The sequence below is a fragment of the Sciurus carolinensis genome, chromosome 2 (assembly GCF_902686445.1).
Source record: "Sciurus carolinensis chromosome 2, mSciCar1.2, whole genome shotgun sequence".
Classification (NCBI taxonomy): domain Eukaryota; kingdom Metazoa; phylum Chordata; class Mammalia; order Rodentia; family Sciuridae; genus Sciurus; species Sciurus carolinensis.
In genome coordinates, this window is record NC_062214.1 from 31,123,202 (window position 1) to 31,143,315 (window position 20,114).

The 20,114-nt window shown below is 36.0% G+C and overlaps 1 protein-coding gene across 2 annotated transcripts in view; it reads left to right on the plus strand.

Annotated features, from left to right (window-relative positions):
* Positions 1 to 20,114, plus strand: part of Mcm8 (minichromosome maintenance 8 homologous recombination repair factor) — a 44,093-nt gene that overhangs the window by 3,687 nt on the left and 20,292 nt on the right. For both annotated transcript variants that reach the window (XM_047538479.1, XM_047538478.1), the window contains exons 5-12: positions 397 to 546; positions 4,399 to 4,502; positions 5,407 to 5,605; positions 9,054 to 9,139; positions 12,481 to 12,632; positions 12,877 to 13,069; positions 15,498 to 15,528; positions 16,189 to 16,329. In XM_047538479.1, the coding sequence (XP_047394435.1) occupies positions 397 to 546; positions 4,399 to 4,502; positions 5,407 to 5,605; positions 9,054 to 9,139; positions 12,481 to 12,632; positions 12,877 to 13,069; positions 15,498 to 15,528; positions 16,189 to 16,329 (1,056 nt within the window). The remainder of the gene's footprint in view (positions 1 to 396; positions 547 to 4,398; positions 4,503 to 5,406; positions 5,606 to 9,053; positions 9,140 to 12,480; positions 12,633 to 12,876; positions 13,070 to 15,497; positions 15,529 to 16,188; positions 16,330 to 20,114) is intronic.

Sequence of the window (20,114 nt, forward strand, 5' to 3'; positions counted from 1 at the left end):
GTCAACCTTTATTTGTCATCTGACTGAATGGTATTATTTGAGGTGCTAGTGATTGTGATCATAGGCACTGGAGTCAAATTGCCTTAATTCAAATCCCAGCTCTGCCACTTACCTATAGTATGAACTTAGGTGAATTACTTAACTTCTCTGTGCCTCAGTTTTTCTCTTCTGTCATTTGGAGATAATAGTATAAATACCTACCTCAAAGAATTGTTAAGAGATATAAGTTAACATATTTAAAATGTTAGGACTGTGGTTGATACAAAGCTTATGTAGTACTCAGCATTATCACCATATGAACATTATATGCTTTCTCAAAGTGTATAATTAAATGCTCAGTTATGATAATTGACTCCAAAAGATCAATTGTTACTTTCAAACTTTAATCTTTTCTAGGATGAAATAGAAAGAAAGGGAAGTATTTTGGTGGATTTTAAAGAATTGACAAAAGGTGACGAAATAACTAATTTGATACCAAATATAGCGAATGAACTAAGGGATGCACCTGAGAAAATCTTGGCTTGCATGGGTCTGGCAATACATCAGGTAAATATTTATCTTGTGTCGACTCACATCAAAATTTTAAAGGAAGATTTCAGTGTTAGGACCTTCTTTAAAACATGCTAAGATTACCTGCATGTGGTGTTAATGCCATCAACTCAGGAAACTGAGGCAGGAGGATTTGCAAGTTTGAGTCCAGACTAGGCAACATAACAAGCACAAGACCCTGTCTTTAAAAAAAAAAAAAAAACAAAAAAAACAAAAAAAACTTAGGTTTTGCTAACAGATACGGCTACTGGCTTGAACTGAAGGCTCACAATCTTATATTAACAAAAATACCATTCATTCTATATATAAAAGCTTATCTAAATATAACCTTTCTTTTTTTTTTTTTTTACCTTTCCCCAACAATTTCATAGTTTTAATTAAAAGCTAAATTTTTTCCACTTTATTTTATTTTATTTTCATTTTTGTTTCCTTCTAGCATTTATCTTTTTTTATTAAAATATTTTTTTATTTTTATAGACACATTTTGAATCATGGTACACAAATGGGGTACAACTTTTCATTTCTATGGATATACACAATGTATATTCACACCATTCATGTAATCATACATATATGTATATAGGGTAATACTGTCTGTTTCATTCTACTGTTTTTTTCATTCCTACCCCCTCCCACCCCTTTTTCCTCTACACCATCCAAAGTTCCTTTATTCTTCTCTTTCCCCCTGCCACCTCCCATTGTTATATATTGTCATGCACTTATCAGAGAAAACATTCATCCTTTGGTTTTTTGGGCTTGGCCTGTTTCACTTAGCACGATATTTTCCAACTTCATCCATTTACCAGCAAATGCCATAATTTTATTCTTCTTTATGGCTGAGTATAATTCCATTGTGTATATATACCACAGTTTCTTTGTCCATTCATCAACTGAAGGGCATCTAGGTTGGTTCCACAATCTAGCTATTGTGAATTGAGCAGCTATGAACATTGTTGTGGCTGCATCACTGTAGTATGCTGATTTTAAGTCCTTTGGGTATAAACTGAGGAGTGGGATAGCTGGGTCAAATGGTGGGTCCATTTCAGGCTTTCTGAGGAATCTCCATACTGCTTTCCAGAGTGGCTGCACCAATTTACAACTCCACCAGCAATGTATGAGTGTGCCTTTTTCCCCCACATCCACGCTAACACTTATTATTGCTGTGTTCTTGATAATAGCCATTCTAATTGGAGTTAGATGAAATCTTAGGGTGGTTTTAATTTGCATTTCTCTAATTACTAGGGATGATGAGCACTTTTTCATATATTTGTTGATCACCTGTATATCTTCTTCTGTGAAGTATCTGCCCATTTCCTTAGCCCATTTATTGATTGGGTTCTTTATATTTTGGGTGTAAAGTTTTTTAAGTTCTTTATAAACTTCGAAGATGAGTGCTCTGTCTGAAGTGTGTGGAAAAGATTTTCTCCTACTCTGTAGGCTCTCTTTTCACATTATTGATTGTTTCCTGTGCTGAGAAAAAACTTTTTAGTTTGAATCTATCATAACCTTTCTTTTTTAAAATTTGTTCTAATTAGTTATACATGACAGAATGCATTTTGACACATCATATATGAATGGGGTATAACTTCTCATTTGTCTGGTTGCACATGATAGAGTTACACAGGTCTTGCAATCATATGTCATATAGAGTAATAATGTCCAATTCATTCTATCATTCCTACCCCCATGCTCCCTCCCCTCGCTTTACTCCCCTCTGTCTAGTCAAAAATACCTCTATCCCCCCCATTGTGAATTAGCATCTGCATATCAGAGAAAATTTTTGGCCTTTTGTTCTTTGGGATTGGCTTATTTCACTTAGAATAATATTCTCCAGTTCCATCCATTTACTGGCAAATGCATTATTTCATTCTTTAAGGCTGAATGTGTATATATCACATTTTCTTTATCTGTTCATCTACTAAAGGGCACCTAGATTGGTTCCATAGTTTGGCAATTTTGAATTGAGCTGCTATAAACATTGATATGGCTGTGTCACTGTAATATGCTGATTTTAAGTCCTTTTGGTATAAATCTAGGAGTGGGATGACTGGGTCAAATGGTGGTTCCATTCCAAATTTTCTGAGGAATCTCCATACTGTTTTCCAGAGTGATCACACCAATTTGCAGTTCCACCAGCAATATAACATTTCTAATTTATTTGAATTAGCTTAATATCATTAAAGGTGAGGCAGAGGGCTGGGGAGATAGCTCAGCTGGTAGAGTGCTTGCCTCGCAAGCACAAGGCCCTGAGTTCAATCCCCAGTACCACAAAAAAAAAAAAAAAAAAAAAAAAAAGGTGAGGCAGAAATTAAACTTTGTTTTGGGGGAATTATTCAGTCTCATAGGGAAGATAAGGCATCATGATGTTGCCAGTCCTGAACTTGGAGCAAGAAGATCTTCAGATTTAGGTTTTATGGCATGAAGCAGATCACTTCATTTCCTGTATCTAAAAGAGAAATAATAGTGTGTTTTGTCCCTGCCTGAGTTTTTCCTCAGGGTCAGATGATACACATATATGAAAGCTTTTTTTAGGCCAGCAAACAGATAAATGCATCAAGGTAAAGAGTTGCAAATCTCAGGACAGGCACAGATTATATTGCCAGTTGCATTCTCTCCTATGGGGGAGAATGGGGAAAGCTCAGAGGAAGACTCAGGGATTATGATAGGTCTTAAGAGGGTAACTAGAATTTGGACATAGAGCAGGTTCAAGGAATAGTTCATCACAAAGGTCTACACTGCTAGAAACCCTAAACTGTAAACTTTGCTTGTTGTCTTCAGATTCATTCAGCTCCTTATTAACCATATCCTTTCATTTCTCTAAAATGTCTCTTAAACTGAGTGTGGTGACATGCTGCTATGGTCCCAGTCACATGGGAGATTGAGGCAGGAAGATTGCTTGAGCCCAGAGTTTGAGGCCAGCCTGGGCAACATAGCAAGTTCAAACAAAAAAATGTTTAGTGCACGTCCTTTCTGTCCTTACTGCCTCTGTCTTAGGCTAGGCCTTTATTGTTCTCAAATAATCACTTTTGTAAAATATGATTTGTTCTTGAAAACTGGTCACCCTTTTCTTCTAAATGAATTTAAAATCCTTTATATGACATTGAAACCCCTACCCCCAAGATCTGGCTAAACATCTCTCCACTCCTCTCTTACATTCACTACCATCCAACTAAATTGAGCTCCTTCTAGTATTCTCTAAATACTCTTGTTCATGTTGTCCATTGAACAAAGGATTCCCTTTACCTCACATATCCAAATTCTTGTGGGCCTCTTTTCTCTTTGTAAAAGCATTTTTAGAAATCATTTTCAAAAGTCACAAGCATTTTATCTATAAATCATTATGGTCCTTATAACAATTATAGCTATATACAGGCTTCTAATTTTGCCTCTTAGATTGTTAGCACACAAGCAGGTATTATTTATTTATTTAGTATCAAATGCCAGTGGAGCTGGTACTGGGTATTTTAAAAATCATTACTTTTTCTCTCTTAATTATGAATATGGAGAAGTAGAAAAAAAAAGTTTTTATAGAATCCAAGTGTAATGGTTTTTGGGACTACTCTAAGGACTAAATGTTAAGTTTATTTGGAACAGTAGGTAGCAGAGAGGGATGCTGAACATTTTGAGTTCAGGAACAGCAAAATACCAGGTAAAATAATCCACTGTAAAATAAGTAGTCGTAATTAAACATCACACTTCCCAAGGGGTCTTGTTTTTCCAAGGAGTCTTGTTTGTATTCTGTCTTTTTCTGAACTGTTTATATTGGTGAACTTTAGATTCTCTATATAAGTTCTGCTTCAGGAGGATACTTTATTTTTCAACTTTTGAGTAAATGTCTGTCCTGTTTAGGTATTAACTAAGGACCTTGAAAGGCATGCAGCTGAATTACAAGCCCAAGAAGGATTGTCTAGTGATGGGGAAACAATGGTAGATGTGCCACATATTTATGCAAGGTGAGCAACTTACTGGTGTTATTTAAAATATGACCTGAAAGACTGTTTATGAGAACCTTATTTTATACAAACAAGGAAATAGTAAAAATGATGTGAGTTCCTTGCTAATTTCATAGATCATCACACCACAGTGAACCCACTGAAAATTATTCAAAGCTATCATGACAGAAATTAATGTTTTCTTCTCAAATATGTTGACTTTCCAACCTGAAAATTTCTGTAAATATTGGTTTTAGATATGTACTTATCAAGACTCTGATGTGCAAATTTAAAGTCCACGGAATATGCTAAGTGATATATATGTATATATCATATATATAGTTAAATTATTAGGCTTCTACTTGACACAGGGAATAAATTAAATTATTTTATTTTTCTTGAATTTATCTTTTTTTTTTTTGTAGTGTTGGGGATTGAACCCAGGGCCTTGTGCCTGATAGGCAAGCACTCTACCAACTGAGCTATATCTCTAGCCCTCTTGAATTCATCTTTATTGTATTTTAACATTTTTAATTCATTGAGAAATAGGAATAAATAAGGAAATCATCAGGGTTTTATTTTTATTTTCCAAAATTAATCAAAGGTATTTCCTAGCAATGTTTAAAAATAAGTTCAAATCCTGGAGGTTGTTGAATATATAACTTTTCCTATTGACGTTATATTTTCGTTTTTGTCTTTAAAATTTATTTCTTCCTTTTTCCCTAGACAGCAGTCTATTGAGATAAGAAAAGGAAAGACTTAATTAACATTTTTATTTTTAAGAATAATTTAATTATTGGGAGATTTCTGATATATAAAGTGGTGATATGTTTTGGGAATTCCATAATTGTTCCTAAAAAGAACTTGTGACAATACAGACATCAACTTTCTATTCATTTTTAATATGTTCCTGTTTTATTTTTAGGATATACAACTATGAGCCCTTGACACATCTCAAGAATGTCCGAGCAAATTACTATGGAAAATACATTGCTTTAAGAGGGACAGTGGTTCGTGTCAGTAATATAAAGCCTCTTTGCACCAAGATGGCTTTTCTTTGTGCTGCATGTGGAGAGGTTCAGAGTTTTCCTCTTCCAGATGGAAAATACAATCTTCCCACAAAGGTGATATATTTTTTTAACTGCTTCTTTGTTCATCTTGGTAATGAAGGCAAATCAATTTATAGATATCATTTCCCAGTGTTTGTGAACACAGAGCTTTTTATTTTTCAATTATTAAATACTTCAGGATACAAGAAATACAGAAATAAACATTCTTCTACCCACCACCCATTTTTCAGCTATATGTTTTTTTGTTTTGTTTTGTTTTGTTTGCGGTGCTGGGGATTTGAACCCAGGGCTTAGTGCTTGTGAGGCAAGCACTTTACCAACTGAGCTATATCCCCAGCCCTTCCAGATATGTTTTTAAAGACATGGAATATTATCTTCTTAACTCTTTGCCTATACCATTCCCAGAGATAATCATTATCCTGAAGTTATTGTGCAGCCTTTCCATTCATATTTCTATATTTTGACTTAATAGGTACCACACATCAAGTTGTTTTCTTTCCTTTATTCTCCTTTTTGGAAGTAATGTGTTTTGTTCTTTTTCTCTTTATTTACTTTTTCTTTTCTTGTTTTTTGTTTGTTTTTGGTACTAAGGATTGAGCCCAGAGGTGCTCCACCACTGAGCTACAACCTCAGCCCTTTTAATTTTTTTTATTTTGAGACAGGGTCTTGCCAGGTTGCTTAAAGTCTTGCTAAATTGCTGAGGCTGACCTCACACTTGACTCTTTCTGCCTCAGCCTCCCCAGGCACTGGATTATAGGTGTGCACCACCATACCTGGCTTTTTATTGACTTTTTTTTAACCTCTAGGTTTTAAAATATTAAAAAGTAGAGAGAATAATATAACTAACATCTATGTATCACACATATGGGTTGACAAATGTTAAGTTTTTTCTATTTTAACTTTTTTTTTAACAAAAATATAAAGTAATAACATATTACACTTAAAGTTGAGTCTCTTTGTTTCCTTCTCTTCCGTTTGTTCTCTTCCGAGAGGCAGTCATTATTCTGAAATTAGCATGTATTCTTCAAGTTTACATCTTTATTCTTCATCTTCTGTGTAAGGTTAGTTTTTTTGTTGTACTTACATAAATTATATACCAAATGTAACATTTTGCAACTTATTCTTCCCTTGTTTGGAGTTCTGCCTATTTTAATACATATCTAATTCTTTCATTTTTACACTTGTAGAGTATTCCATTCAAGGAATGGCCACTATTTATCCATTTTCCTGGTAGTTATCCATTCTCCTGGTGGTGAACATTTGTGTTGTTTCTGTTTCTTAACAATTACAAATGATGCATCAGAGGGCTTTCCTCTCCTTAGCTAAAGACTTTCAAAGTTACAGGCATAAGAAGCTCTTACTCATTCAAACATTATAAACTTATTTCCTACATTTTCTTCTAATATTTTTCAAGTTTTGTCTTCTATAGTTAGATCTTTCATTCATCTGGCATCTAACTTCTTGAATGGCATGAAGTTAGGAATCTTCTTTTTAGATGAAAAGCCATTTGTTGTACTGTCATCATTTATTAATTAAGCCTTCTGTTGCCTCTGATGTGTTATGCCTCCTCTGTGGTACACTGTGTTCCTGTAGACATGGTGAATCTGTTTCATGTCATTGGTTCTGTATCAGCTCTGTACCATGTTTTTTATATTGATCTGAATAAAACTTATAAGGCAGGATGATTTGCCCTGTCTTATTCTTTTCTAGAATTGCCTTTACCATTTTTGCACTTTAATACATTTAACATTTAAAACATTTTTACTCTTGTAAAGGTTAGAACCTTTAGTGAAATAAATGATTCTTTAAAGAATTTGTCAATGGAAATACTAGGGCTTTTTTCCTCTTACAGGAAGAACAGGGTATAGTAGATTCAGCAAAAATTGTTTCTGAATAATCATTGTTTTGATAAATGAGTGCCATCTAATATACGTCTCAGGTCAGGTTCAAGACACATCCTTTAACTCAGAGGCCAGAATTTAATTTCTGCCTTAAATGGGATATTTTCTGTGAGCAGTATTTGTTTAGTTTTTTTTCTACACACTCTAGTAAAGTGGGGAGTAACACTGCCTCAGAAGATGAGTACTCTTACAAAGAGGTCCTGCATGTGTGTGAATTGAAGTCTTCAGAAAGATGGCTATTCCAGGTGATCTCTGTTCTAGTCATTCTTGCTGCATAACAAATCACCATAAAACTTAGGGGCTTAAGATAATAATCATTTTATTTCTGTGGATCAGGAGTTTGGAAGAACTATTCACCTGTGTAGTCGAGGTTCTAGGTCTCTGGAGATATAATCAGATAGATTGTGACTGGAGTTGGGAATAGTAAGGTGGTTGGGTTGGCCAAGCCACGTGTGCATGGCTGGTTTTGTTTTTCGCACAGTTTGGCAGATCCGAGTACTTGGTCTGCTCATATGGATGCTGAGAGCTGTAAGGTAAGGAAGTTCAGTCGATAAGCAGAAATGGCTTTGCCTTTTATAAGTTAGCCTTCCAAGTCATGCAGCATCACTTCTGTCAACGTTCTGTTGATTACAGAGCGAGTTACCAGCTTGCCTAGATTCCAGGAGAAGGAATTACGATTCCCATCTGTTTTTTGTGGTCCCCCCTGCCACCGGTACTGGGAATTGAACCCAGGGCTTTGTGTATACTAGGCAAATGCTCTATCACTAAGCTACATCCCCCACACCCTTTTTTTGTTTTATTTTGAGACAGGATCTCACTAAGTTGCCCAGGCTGTCCTTGAACTTGCAATCCTCTGCCTTAGCCTCCCAATTATCTATAGATTCTCTCTTGATAGGAGAATGGTAAGGTTCTGGAAAGATTTGAGGGAAAACATTATTGTAATCATATTTATAAATCTTCCACAGTGTCTGAGTTTATAAATGTATCTTGAGGTCCAAATGCCAAGCAAGTGACTTATGGAAACTTAAACAGAACTTGCTTTTATTGGTGGGCTGGGGATATAGCTCAATTGGTAGAGTGCTTGCCTCACAAGCATAAGGCCCTGGGTTCAAATCCCTAGTACTGCAAAAAATAAAAAAAAGAACTTGCTTTTATTTTGAGGACTATCTGTGTGGTACAGTTTAAAAATATTGTATGAACAGCTCAAAAGGAAGCTAGATGAGAGCTGGGGATTTAAGACATAGGAAAGATTTTCAAAAAGGAGAAGATTAGGGCTGGATATATGGACTGAAGGAGGAAGAGTGTTCAAGGACCCCTTGGAGTTGGGAGACCACATGGGCACATAGGTAAAAATGAGTGCTTGGTCTAAAAGGTAGAGCAAGGAGCCTGCCTGCCCACAGCAAAAAGAATTTAAGAGCAGGAAGAGAGAGAGAGACCAGCTGGACAAAAAATGCCTTGAAAGCTTATGATATCAAACTGTTGCTGTAAGAAATGGAAAGTCATTACAGCTCTTAGTGGGTTTATTTTAAGAAGTATAACTTGAATTTTCCTGACATGTGGTTGTAGTTTATCACAATCTTAATGTGAATTACTTGTTGCAGTGTCCTGTGCCTGCATGTCGAGGGAAGTCTTTTGCTGCTCTCCGTAGTTCTCCTCTCACAGTAACAATGGACTGGCAGTCAATCAAGTAAGCAATCAAGACCTAAAATAAAGGCAGGTTTTAGGAACTCTCATACTGCAGAGTAAATCTATAATTTTACTGTAGTTTACTGTAGTTTTTAATCTGTAAAAATCATAAAGTATATAATAAGTCTCTTCAGTGAAGAGTTGAAGTGTTGAAATTGTAACTGTCTTTATTTGAAATTTATTCTCTGTTGGATTCCAGAAAGGATGTAAACCTTATGTCCTATTGCTACTGAGAAATAGTTCATTTTATATTTCAATTATGTGATCATTGAACTGGATGTAGGCCATAAACAAAGCTGTATGCTTCACTGCATAATGAGTTGTGATAGAAATACTATTGAAGTTTTCAGAAAATCTCTTAGAAGGGGTCCTGTTTCATTTCATGTACTTACTGCCCACTAAGCATTTTATACTATGTTCCCATAGGCTCCCGCCATTACCCACACAAGTCTGGTAGTTTTTTCTGTCTTTATTTTTCATCCAATAATTGTCCCATTTTTTTTTTCTAGCCATAGGCCCATAACTCATCCCTAAATATAAAATAATGAGGGTAATTGTGAAGTGTAGAATATTTTTCAGGAAACCTGACTGAAATAGGAGATGGCTCTAAAACAGAACCTAGGGCAAAGATGAGGTGGCATGCTACTAAACCCTGTCCTAGCTTCTCCCCATTCTTCCCTGTAAACACCAAGACCCTAATATGTAGCATATATCCATGTTCTAGTCAGAGATCTTTACAAACACCTCATTTTATAGCAGAGAAAGTGTTTAAGACTCTTGCTTAGGATTATGTCCTGGAAATCAGGTCTCTTTGACTTTTACTACCAAAGGAGCAGAGGCATTTTATAAACATTTATTTATTTAAAAAACATTTATTTATGGCAAAGTGATCTGAACATGTATCATTCTAAGACTTTTACTTTTATTCTGCTAGTTTTTTTTTCCACATTTTTTATTGGTGCTTTACAGTTGTACATAATGATGGGATTTGTTACATATTCATACATGCACACAATATGACAATGTAATTTGGCCAGTACCACTCTCCAGCACTTACTAATTTTTGAATGTCCATTGAGGGTGAAGGTGGCTAACCATGGAACAGGGTTTGAAGTTAAGAATGTTAGATGGATATTGGTGCCTGGCCATTCTCTGAAAGGAATTACAAGAATGTATTCCAAAGTAAATATTTTAATGTTGTGGGATTATAATTATATCAGTTATTTAAATAAAAATGTTTTGAAGTAATACATGTAAATTTTTTTTTAATTCAATTACTATAATGGGTAGTTCTATACAACTTTTAATAATATTCTTGGTCTCTTGTACTTGGCTTTATTGCATTTATTTTATGTGAGTAGATAACATTAGAGATGCTATACTAGCTTTCATGTCTTCTACTTCTAGAGATTCTCAATTCTGATGTTATGTTAAATTGTCAAAGTTTGTTTTCTATTTTTTAATCATATTGTCTCCCAGGGAGAGATCAGTTGGCAAAACTGGAAACCAGAGCAAGGGTAGACCCCATCTCTAGGACCAGTTTCTGAACTCTTGTTACTTGGGAGATAATATCATATTCAAACCATACACATTCTTTCTTAAATAAATTATTGAATATTGGGAATCCACGCTTTATTATTTAAAAAAATGAAATTGAAAAAAATGCACCTCCTGAGTCCTACTTAAGTCCAAATCTCTTGTTCTTTAGACCTACAACCCCTACTCCTTGCTGAGATTTTCATCACTGTGCATCTGAAATTAGGCTGCTCAACTTGGGCATTGTTTTCTGCTTTTAACAATTCTAAATATTGTTTTTCTAGAGGAATTATTAAGTAAAAAATTTTTTATTGTAAACAAATGGGGTACAACTTGTTCCTCTGGTTGTTAAGTAAATTTTTAGAAAGCGTGCATGGGAGGTAAGATGTTCTGGGTCCTTACATGTCTGGAAATGTCTCTGGATCCTAGTTTGGGTAAGAGTTTGCCTGACTGCCAAAGACTATTTTGTTATAATTTTCCTTGCTGTTGATGAGAGGTCTGATTCTTACTCCTTTGAGGGTACTGGACTTTTCCTTCCTTTGTAATTTCTTCATTGTTCTGAAACAGTGAGGGTTATCTAGTTGTGTCTTCATCCCCTAAGCAGATAGGTCCTTTTGTCCTGCAGTCATTTTCAACCATATAATATCTTTTTTCTGTTTTTGGGTTTCCTGTGATATGCATCCTTTGGATTGTTCATTTGTCTTAACTTTTGCTTCACTCTTTCATTTTCTTTGTGCTCTTCTCTAAATTTCTTGACTTTTTCTTGTGTCTTATAAATGTTTGACACATATATTTTTTAATATATATATATTTTTAATTTTTCTGATTTCACGCTTGTTTTTTCATAGTTCCTTTTTTTTATAGCAGCTTATTTTTATTTTTTTGCTACAGCAACAAACTTAGCCATTTTTTCTTTTAATTACTTGAATTACTGCTATTTTATTCTCTAATATCTGATGAAAAAAGAGAAAGTATTTGGAATAGGATGTTTTCTTTGCTATTTTGTAGGTAGAAGTTTTTCCTTGTGAGGCCTCATTCCTGAATAAGAAAGTGGGAATTTTGACTTGTGAATGTATTTTTGAATTGGTTTCAGCTTCTCAAATGCCAAATGAGAAGTCTTTATTCTGGAGTTCTGATAGTTTCACTGGACACTAGCTCCCTGTATAGAGGGAATAGATCCATTTCTGTAGAAAAATGCTCTAGTTGTTACCAGATTAAGTCCTCATTCTTTCCCTACCTGGCTGTCTACCAGTCTTCCAAAAAAATTCTAAATAGCTATCATCTTTTAGTTGATAATCTTATTTTCCTGTTCTCCATTCCTGCCATCTCCAACTTGGGACCTCTTCTAGAGCTCTGCTGAGAACATTGAGCGCTACTTCTCTTGTATCATAATTTTTGGCTGCATGCATTTTGGATTTTATTTGTTTTAGCCATCAGTACTTTTCCACCTGCTGTTTTCAGAAAATTTACTAATATCCCATTTGCTGATGACACCTCTACATGCCCTCAAACAACTTTATGAGGTTTTTTTATAGCAGTTTTTTTTTTATTTGTTCTAATTGATTAAAACTTTTTGCTTTTTTAGTAACTTTTATTTTGGTTGATCCTCAGAGGGAGGCTAAGCAAATGTGAATATTCATTATGCCATCCTGAATTGGAAACTGCTAAAGTAATTTTAGATATGTCATTAATCTTCTTTAAACTAATCTGCCCTTTAGCTCAGTACCATATGAACCTGGAATAGTTAATATGCTGAAGATCCCAATGTAAGTAGGTATTCTAACTGAAAATTTTTCAACTTTTTAGAATCCAGGAGCTTATGTCTGATGCTCAGCGAGAAGCAGGTCGAATTCCACGAACAATAGAATGTGAACTTGTTCATGACCTTGTGGATAGCTGTGTACCAGGAGACACAGTGACTGTTACTGGAATTGTCAAAGTCTCAAATGCTGATGAAGGTATGGGGTAGCTCTTTCTTCATTTTAATATTCTCTCAAAAATGTCAGTATTCATCTTTTCTCCTTATAAGATACTTCTGAATCTCAAACAATTTAGGAAATTCCTTGTTGCTTACATAGATGAAACTTTTCCTTTAAGATAAATGTTTATTTATAACTCTCTGTGACTTTCTTTAACATTTTAGTTGAGTCATTGTAGGGGAAATGAATGCCAATTATTGTATTTAATACTTTGAATTTACAGGTTCTCGAAACAAGAATGACAAGTGCATGTTCCTTTTGTACATTGAAGCAAATTCTGTTAGCAATAGCAAAGGACAGAAAACAAAGACTGAGGATGGTTGTAAGCATGGAACATTGATGGAGTTCTCACTTAAAGACCTTTATGCTATCCAAGAGATTCAAGCTGAAGAAAACCTGTTTAAACTTATTGTCAAGTATGTATGAGGGTATCTTAAGTTTTTTTACACATATACAAACACGACTTGGCTGCAAATCACAAAAACTAGTCAAAATGGCCAGCAAACTAGTATCCATGGACAAAATTCCAGCTCATCACTCATTTGGGCATAACCCATGAACTAAGAATGGTTTTTATATTTCTTAATTGTTGAAAGAAAAAGGAATATTTCATGACACATGAAATTATGTGACATTCAGATTTCAGTGTCCGTAAGTCAAGTTTTATTAGAACACAGCCACACTCAGTCATTTACATAGTGTCTTTGGCTGCTTTTGTGCTACAGTGGCAGAGTTGAGTAGTTGTGACAGCTCATTATGTTTATAAGAAAACATATATTTAGTTCATGGTGTTGATACTATCTTTTTACAGAAAAAAATTTCTGATCTCTAGTTTAATAAGGAATATTTACTATCTTAAGAAGTTTGTTAATCTACTACAGGTTATTCTGAAGATTTAAGTCATATTTTGTAACATGCTTATCATAATTAACACAGCATGCTATTATTTTTGGTAATCCCATGTACACATCAACTGGCATCAAACCCAGGGTCTCTTGCATACTAGGCAAGGGCCTACCACTAAGGAACAATCTCAACCCTATTTTTGATACTTCTATGACAATTTTTTTTGGATAATTTTGAGGAAATAGGGGCAAACAAGATAGACTGAATAATAGATGTACCTAAGACAGGTAAAGAACAGAGAAAATTTCAAAATGGATTTTATCAGAAAAATTATATTTGTCTTGCTTTCCTTTTCACCTAGGCTTTAGGCTTTAGGAGAATTTGATGCATTTTATATCTGTATTTAGGGGTTATTTATTCTTAAATCCTCAGATGCTTTCTTTGAAAATACCATCCAGACCTACCCTGAGAGAGAGGATGTGAATTGTGAGCAGGCAGGCAAGACCTGCCTGAGAATGCAAACACCTATTTGGTTCTTACTGGTTATAAATGAAAACTGAACGTTTTCAGTGGTACTTCTGCCATGCTCATATGTTAATATGAAAAACTTGGGTTTTCTTCCCAGTTTGCTTTTATCCCCCATGTTTGTGATTTCAGCATCATAACTAGAAGTTTTCATGGTCCTACATTTATTAATCCAACAAATTGACAAACAAGGCCAGTTGCCTATTTTTGTAAATAAAGTTTTAGTGGAACATAGTCCCACCCAATATATTTACATATTGTCAGTGATTGCTTTTACTCTACTCATTGAGTAGTTGTGACTGAGACAGGATAGCCTACAAAGCTGAAAATATTTACTTGCTAGCCCTTTAAGAAAAAGTTTGTTGACCCATACTAAATAACAAATGGAGGATCATGAAAGGAGATGGAAGAAGGCAGTGAAAAAGGCCTCTGGAATACTACCCTCTATAAACCTAATAACCTTAGTATTTTTTTCCTAAGGCCCTAGTTTGAGGCTACTCCCAGGATATGAAACATGACGGCACTTCTTGATGCTTTTGTGGCCATAGAAAACCCTTTCACAGACAGGTACAGGTGTTTGGTAGGTTACCAGCAGTATTAGGCAGGAACATGCACAACAGTGCATACCAATAGGATTATGGGCAGGGCACCAATTTCTTCTGTGCTCACACATATTAAAAGGGGATAGAACATCATATTTTACTCCTGGTTATATCTCTCACATGCTGTTCATTTTTGTTTGTTCCTTGTTTATAAAATGGACAAATGTAAATATAATTCTTTATATTCAGATTCTTATTTAATCTGACCCTTTTAGAATTGAACTGAAGAAAATGAAATTTTATCCCATCTTAACATAATTTGTACTGAGCTCTCTCCTTAGTCCCCTTCTTTCAGAGATGTCTGTTCATTTAAAATACATGTGATGATGGTCCAAAATGGAAGATCATAAGTGTGGTGCTTTTTTTTTTTTTTCCCCATACTGGAGATTGAACTCAAGGGCACTCAACCACTGAGCCACATCCCCAGCAATATTTTGTATTTTATTTAAAGATAGGTTCTCACTGAATTACTTATTAATACCTCGCTTTTGCTGAGGCTTGCTTTGAACTCATGATCCTCCTACCTTACCCTCCTGAGCCACTGGGATTACAGGTGAACCTCACCACACCTCAGCGGTATGGTGCACTTTAAAGGCTATTTCTATCAGAAAATCAATAACATATTTGGTTACTTTGCAGTGCTTTGCAAGTATCCTGTCTTTCTTCCACAAGTACAATTTTTAAAGTATTCTTCCCTTTATAGATTAACTAAGAACTGATAGGAATTTATTTTCTGAAGGAACATAAATTTTTTTATATTTGTCTTTTTTGGTCCTCAATAAAACAAGTTAAGCAAATTACTTTAAAATAGATCTTCTACTGGATTAATGAATTATAAGTTAGAATTTATAAGTTGTATTCTGTTTTTCAGCTCACTTTGCCCAGTCATTTTTGGTCATGAAGTAAGTATTTTAGTTCATCTTCACTCAAAAATATAAATAAAGTTGACAGTATTTTATAAAAAAAAAATAGAGCCAAAGATCAAGTGCTCCCTCTCAATTGTAGTCCTGTGGCTGTTGAATGTTTGGGAACCCTCACTTTCTATCAGAATCACCCTTGGAGCTCTGAAAATACTGTGGCCAGCCCAAGCCAACTGAATTAAGAACCTTGAGGTTAGAGTTCCAGTCTCTGTTCATGCATGGCCCTACATAGTAATTCCAAAAAATAGCTACTCATATTTTAATGTGAGTCTTTATTCTCCATGAATTAATGATATGGGAGGCAGACTATAGCCCTTTTTAAGGAAAGGCTGCCTACCAAGTATATTTCATAAGAATAAGTTTCTTAAAAGTAACTATAAGTTAAAGCAGGGACCATAAATATTTTGCAAATTAGACCTTTACTTAGCAATTTATAAGATATATTTCTGATTTTACATGTGTTCAAGCTTCTACTTTTTAAGCATTTATGTTATGGTTTATTTCTAGATTTTATTATAAAAAAGTTCAATCGTGCTTTAAAAAAATCCTCACCATATCAGTGTTGAAGAATACTCTTTTGCTGGTCATCTATATCTTTTTTATCTGGTTTTTGTTTGTTTTTTTTTCTCTTTCACACCCGAGCTTGTTAAAGCAGCTTTGGCATTGGCACTCTTTGGAGGTAGCCAGAAATATGCAGATGACAAAAACAGAATTCCAATTCGAGGAGACCCACATGTCCTTGTTGTTGGGGATCCAGGCTTGGGAAAAAGTCAGATGCTACAGGTAAAATATCAGTCCTTTCAGTGTTTGATCTTTTACTTGTAAAATGTATGAGTCATTGACAAGTGAATTTTCTCAAACCTTGGTGCATATTCTAGAGGATCAGCTTTGTTCAGTGGCAAAGGTAAGCTGGAGTTTGAGTAATATATAATGTGTATCTGATTCTGTTTTCAAATTGAATCAGTCTCCTGACATATAGGCTGCTTGTGCAGGTCTGATTCTTCAACTAAAATGAAATGAAATGTTAACTACTTCTGTAATATATATATATATATTTTTATCTAGCAGTGCTTTACTATTCTTCATTATTGTGATATGATCTTATATATGAACAGATTAGTTTAGGGGGTAAAGCAGGATCACCAATTCTGTCTTCATAAAAGCACATAAGACACCAAGGTCAGTCGCCATCGTGGACCACCCGACCCCGACACTGAGGTCGGACGCCATCACTGAGCGACCCCACCCGACCCCCAAACCGAGGTCGGACGCCATTGCTGAACCTACCTGCCTGCCTGCTCCCCCTACTGCTGAGGGACACTGCAATTGCCTCTGTGCTGATTCAGCACACCCTTGCTGGGGCTCTCCAGCTTCTCTATAGGCTGGTGCAGGCATTTTGAATTATTCCTGAGGGTGTGGCCATCATCATCATCGGAAGGGCGGCTCCATTCCTGAGATACCTACAGGAGACCGGAGGACCTTTGACAGCATTCAGGATTCAAGAACAGGAGGTATTGAGAGACTTGGGACCAACTCAGAGCCACCGGGTGAGTCTCTCCCACTGGGTGGGCTCCCCGGACAGGGTTGTAGTCCTGGAATGTAGGGAACTTTGTGGAGTAGAGTGGCCCAGTGAGACTCCCCCGCTGGAGCTGTGAACCTGGTCAACTGGGAGCATTCCAGAGGAGGGCTGCACAGCGAGAGGCTTCAACCCAGAGTGAGGGTCCCAGGCCCAGGTGGCAGGACCAGACCGCAGGCAGCATCTCAGAGGAGGGCCACACAGCGAGAGGCTTCGGTGCAGGGTGAGGCTTCCTGGCCCAGGCAGTAGCTCCAATCCCCAGGGAACATAGCAGAGGACAACTGCTCAGTGAGAGAGCCCCTCGCAGGACCAGGCTCCCCAGCCCAGGCAGTAGGTCCAGACCCCTGGGAACATTGCAGAGGAGGGCTGCCCAGTCCAGGTGGTAGTTCTGGACTGAAGGGAATGTCTCAGAGGAGAGCTGCCCAGCGAAATTCCCTGCCGGGTGAGTCTTCCCCGCTGGGTGAGGCTTTCCCACCAGGGCAATAGAACCAGAGACACAGGCCCAGACTAGACGTGCCCCAGTTCACAGTCTAGAACCCCTTTGACTGACCATCAGTCAACAAGTGGAGGTGCCTCTGCCTACTAGCAGGGAATATACTCCACCTGAAGGCTACCACCCCTAGAGGGGCAGCTTCCTTGTGGAGCACTGCATTATCAAGTTCCTCCAAGACTTCAGGCTACTGAAGGCTAGGAGGTGAGTTATTGGAATTCTACAGGGACACTATTAGTCAGTAGAGGAGATCTGCAATATCTCAGAGTTTCACTACCAGAGGGGTAGATAGCTGAGAAATATGAGAAAACAATGGAAGAAAATGTCCCAAACAAACCTAGATGCTACATCATTAAAATCCAATGACAGCATAGCAGAAGAAATGTCAGAAAGGGAGTTCAGAATGTACATAATTAGGGCTGGGGAGATAGCTCAGTTGGTAGAGTGCTTGCCTTGCAAGCACAAGGCCCTGGGTTCAATCCCCAGTACCGCAAAAAAAAAAAAAAAAAAAAAACAGAATGTACATAATTAAAATGATCAGAGAAGCAAATGATGAGGTGAAAGAGCAAATGCAGGCTTTGAATGATCGCACCAATCAACAGTTAAAACAGCAAATGTGGGAAGCAAAAGATCATTTCAATAAAGAGTTAGAGATATTGAAAAAAAAAAAAAACAAACAGAAATCCTTGAAATGAAGGAAACAATAAACCAAGTTAAAAACTCCATAGAACGCATAACCAATAAGATAGAACACCTGGAAGACAGAACCTCAGACATTGAAGACAGAATATTTAATCGTGAAAACAAAGTTGACCAAACAGAGAAGATGGTAAGAAATCATGAAAAGAATCTACAAGAATTATGGGATATCATGAAAAGGCCAAATTTAAGGATTATTGGGATTGAGGAAGGCTCAAAGAAACAAACCAAAGGAATGAACAATCTATTCAATGAAATAATATCAGAAAATTTCCCAAATCTGAAGAATGAAATGGAAAATCAAATACAAGAGGCTTATAGGACTCCAAATATACAAAATTACAATAGACCCACACCAAGGCACATTATAATGAAATTCCTAACATACAAAATAAAGACAATTTTAAAGGCCACAAGAGAAAAGAATCAAATTACATTCAGGGGGAAACCAATACAGTTTATCAGCAGATTTTTCAATCCAGACCCTAAAAGCTAGAAGGGCCTGGAACAACATTTTTCAAACTCTGAAAGAGAATGGATGCCAACCAAGAATCTTATACCCAGCAAAACTTACCTTCAGATTTGATGATGAAATAAAATCCTTCCATGATAAACAAAAGCTAAAAGGATTTACATAAAGAAATCTGGCACTACAGAACATTCTCAGCAAAATATTTCATGAGGAAGAGATGAAAAACAACAATGTAAATCAGCAAAGGGAGGAACTACCCTAAAGGAATAGCCAAATAAAGGAGAAACCAAGTCATGTCAAAAAAACAAAAATGAGCCAAATAACCGGGAATACAAATCATATCTCAATAATAATCCTGAATGTTAATGGCCTGAACTCATCAGTCAAAAGACATAGACTGGCAGATTGGATTAAAAAGAAACATCCAACAATATGCTGCCTGCAAGAGACTCATCTCATAGAAAGAGATACCCACAGACTAAAGGTGAAAGGATGGGAAAAAATATACCATGCACATGCACTCAGCAATAAAGCCAGAGTATTCATCCTCATATCAGATAATGTGGACTTCAAGCCCAAGTTAGAAGAGATAAAGAAGGACATTTCATACTGCTTAAGGGAAGCATAAATCAGCAAGACATAACAATCATAAATATCTATGTCCCAAACAGTGACCCATCCATGTATGTCAAACAAATCCTTCTCAAGTCCAGGAATCAAATAGACCACAACACAATAATACTAGGTGACTTTAACATACCTCTCTCATCACTGGACAGATCTTCCAAACAAAAATTGAACGAAGAAACCATAGATCTCAATAACACAATCAATAACTTAGACTTAATGCACATATATAGGACATACCATCCAATAAAGAGTGGATACACTTTCTTCTCAGCAGCACATGGATCCTTCTCTAAAATAGACCATATTTTATGCCACAAAGCTACTGTTAGCAAATACAAGAAGAGCATAATGGATTGAAATTAGAAATAAATGACAGAATAAAAAAACAAACTACTCCAACACATGGAGATGAAATAATATGCTATTATATGATGAATGGATAACAAGACATCAAGAGGGAAGTAAAAAAATTCTTAGAGGTAAACGAGAACAAAGATACATCATATCAAAATCTCTGGGACACTATGAAAGCAGTACTTTTCATGGAGCACATTCAATAAAAGAAGAAAAAAATCAACAAATAAATGACCTAACACTACAGCTCAAAGCCCTAGAAAAAGAAGAACAAACCAACACCAAAAGTAGTAGAAGACAGGAAAATAGTTAAAATCAGAGCTGAAATCAGTGAAATTGAAACAAAA